The sequence below is a fragment of the Phalaenopsis equestris genome, unplaced genomic scaffold (genome assembly GCF_001263595.1).
Source record: "Phalaenopsis equestris unplaced genomic scaffold, ASM126359v1 Scaffold000374, whole genome shotgun sequence".
Classification (NCBI taxonomy): domain Eukaryota; kingdom Viridiplantae; phylum Streptophyta; class Magnoliopsida; order Asparagales; family Orchidaceae; genus Phalaenopsis; species Phalaenopsis equestris.
This window is the reverse complement of record NW_018164816.1, coordinates 905,920-908,826: the sequence shown is the minus strand read 5'-3', so window position 1 is coordinate 908,826 and position 2,907 is coordinate 905,920. Positions and strand designations below refer to the sequence as shown.

Here is a 2,907-nt window from a genome sequence, read left to right as displayed (position 1 = left end):
TGCAATTACATAAGAATAGTATGGTATGTATATAAATTTCTATATTTTTCAATTTTATTTTTACTAGTAGCCCCTCAAATTCTCTTAGTTATCAATTATGAATATATCTAATTTTACTCAAGATAACACAACCATTCTTCAATATATTTTATGTAAATATTTTTTTGTGCAGCATAACATTTGAGTAGGATGGCATTATAATTGTTCATGTAATTTCCCATCCTGAATTTGGAAGTAGGAATTTAAGCTTGATTTTATCAAATAAAAAATTCCCTTTTGGGTCACGTTTCCCCAAAAAAATCTTCATTTGGACAATGACAATGGTTTTCTGGAACCATTGGGCTGCGCATTCCCTTCCTTTTTGGACAGCCACTGTGCCTGCAGCATCCCCTAGATGTTGACAAGGACGTGGCCATGGAAGTTACTCGACAAATTCTTCCCTTTTTCTTCCCCTCCTCCAACTATATATAGATGCAAGGCTTCTTTATCCACTATCCAGAAAAGAAAAACAGATACAAAATGGTTGAGACGGCAAGGTACCTCATCGGCTCCGCCGGGAGTAGCGGTTTCGGATCCAAGTCGACGGCGGAGGAGGTCACCAATGCATCGCCGGACCTTCGATCAATAACAGCCATTATCACCGGTAAAATTTGTCAAACTTGTCTCTTTCAAGCTACAGCAATCAAGTTTCGAACTTTCGATTACTATTTTTTATGGCAGGAGCGACGTCGGGGATCGGTGCGGAGACGGCACGCGTGTTGGCGAAGCGTGGGGCGAGGCTGTTGATACCTGCGAGGAGTCTCAAGGCTGCGCAGGAGGTCAAGGCTCGCATCAATGGCGAGTTCCCTGAATCTGAGATCATTGTGCTTCCGCTTGACCTCAGCTCGCTTTCCTCTGTTCGCTCTTTCGTGTCCAGATTCCTCTCTCTGCAGCTTCCCCTCAATCTCCTCATGTAAATAATCCCCATCCTGAACTTATGGAAAGAAGAAGTGAATTCAGTTGCTTATGATTGTTATTCTCTTTAATGGATTCAGAAACAATGCGGGCAAATTTTCGCATAATTACGCGTTATCTGAAGACGGGATCGAGATGACTTTCGCCACAAATTATCTCGGTAGGAATCTGCGTACGGCCATGATTTTTGATTCCTCGGAAGCTAAATGATTATACTGATCGATCCTCTTTGGATTAGGCCACTTTCTGTTAACGAAGCTTCTAATGGAGAAAATGGCGGACACCGCGAGGATTACCGGGATCCAAGGCCGAATCATAAACATCTCTTCCGGCATCCATACATGGTTTACCGGCGATGTTCTCCGATACCTCGATTTCGTCACCCGCAAGAAAATGTAAGCCTTCTGTTTTTGCTCTTCTCTTCCGCTCATTTTATTTACCTGATTCGTTTCGTCGGGATCTGCAGACCCTACGACGCCACGCAGACATACGCGCTCTCCAAGCTTGCCAACGTCCTCCATACTGCAGAGCTCGCAGCAAAGCTGGAGGTAATTAGTTGCGGAGTTCGCTTTAAGATTTGGCTGATCCAATCGATGCTCTGTTCTGATCGATCTGAGATTATTTTTCTGATGCCAGGAAATGGGAGCGAATGTGACGGCGAACTGCGTGCATCCCGGGATCGTGAGAACTCGCCTCACCCGAGAACGCGAGGGTTTTCTCACAGGTGATCGATCGATCGGTGGATCCTTCATGAGGTTTGATTCTTCTGATTTTGAATGCGGTGAATGATCCCTTTCTCTGGTTTTCAGATCTTGCGTTCTTCATAACATCGAAGGTTCTGAAGACGATTCCTCAGGCAGCGGCGACAACGTGTTACGTGGCGGCGAGCTCAGACTTGGTTGGGGTGACCGGGAAATACTTTTCTGACTGCAATTTGTCCGCGCCTTCTAAGGCTGCGGAAAACAGAAAGGAGGCCGCGAGACTGTGGTCGGCATCGGAGGAGATGGCGGCGATGAATCTTAGATCGCCGGAGATTGCTGAGGCGATTTGAGGGAGCCGAAAGTGTAGTATGTGTATATATTGAACACGTTGTAAGCACGAATCACGTTCCAGCCTTTGGGTTGAGAAGAACTATTAGATCATGTCATAATGTAAATTTGTATTCGATGTCCAATTAAAACGGTCATGTGTTAGAATGAGTCTCACACCTTTAAAAAACATTTTAATATGGGCAATTTTAATTGGACATCTCATATAAATTACATTAGATGCAATAATTTTTGATTAAAATGTGGGTAAATATAATTGAAATATATAAGTAGAAAAATGGTAATAGGTATGATGTACTATAGTTATTAAAAAATGTAAGAAAATGGGATGAAGTTAGAAGAAAAAGTTAAAATGTTATTAAGAAAACTCTCAAGTTAAAATGTTATAAAATCATGTTCTGCATGCATGATAACATTTCTTATCCAAAAACTAAATATAATGATAACATATAGTTACAATATGATCAACATTAATTAAGTGATTGAGTCTTGAAGAGATGTTGAAGAATTGTTAAGGGAATTTCCAAAGTAAAAATGTCAAGCCAAATAATATGTATGTTCTATTTGACTAGTCACTTGTTGGAATGTGCAATTGTTAGCATAGCCCAATTTTTCTCTAAAAATTTATAAGCTTTATAGATAATAACATTGTATTATTAAAAGAAACAAGAGTAAGTACTTAAAACTAATTAATATAATTGAATGCCATTATATTGCTTTGTTATTGTTAAGGTGGTCATTGCAAAGCCCAACGGGGTTTATTAAGAGGATACACTACGAAATTAATGAAGTTTGGGAGATTAGAATCATGCTTGGTGGGTGTTATTAGTATTTTCTATTTTTTCTAAGAATAATAAAATGATTGCTAGGATGATGAGAGTCTCTAATATAAGAAGAATTATTG

At 40.0% G+C, this 2,907-nt stretch overlaps 1 protein-coding gene across 1 annotated transcript; it reads left to right on the top strand.

Annotated features, from left to right (window-relative positions):
* Window positions 1-416: 416 nt before the first annotated feature.
* On the top strand, window positions 417-2,092 carry LOC110026519 (short-chain dehydrogenase TIC 32, chloroplastic-like). Its single transcript, XM_020727485.1, has 7 exons — window positions 417-643; window positions 721-952; window positions 1,035-1,114; window positions 1,193-1,349; window positions 1,421-1,502; window positions 1,591-1,678; window positions 1,764-2,092. Exons 1-7 carry the CDS (start codon window positions 472-474, stop codon window positions 2,003-2,005), a joined length of 1,053 nt encoding a protein of 350 aa, XP_020583144.1. The 5' UTR covers window positions 417-471; the 3' UTR covers window positions 2,006-2,092.
* Window positions 2,093-2,907: the final 815 nt, after the last annotated feature.

What these genes read in the sequence shown, in the direction of transcription:
- LOC110026519 (XM_020727485.1), top strand. Translation starts at nt 472, where the DNA reads ATGCAAGGCTTCTTTATCCACTATCCAGAAAAGAAAAACAGATACAAA. An exon ending in CTTCCCCTCAATCTCCTCAT is followed by an intron (nt 953 to 1,034) that starts GTAAATAATCCC and finishes TAATGGATTCAG; the next exon opens with AAACAATGCGGGCAAATTTT. An exon ending in TTTCGCCACAAATTATCTCG is followed by an intron (nt 1,115 to 1,192) that starts GTAGGAATCTGC and finishes TCTTTGGATTAG; the next exon opens with GCCACTTTCTGTTAACGAAG.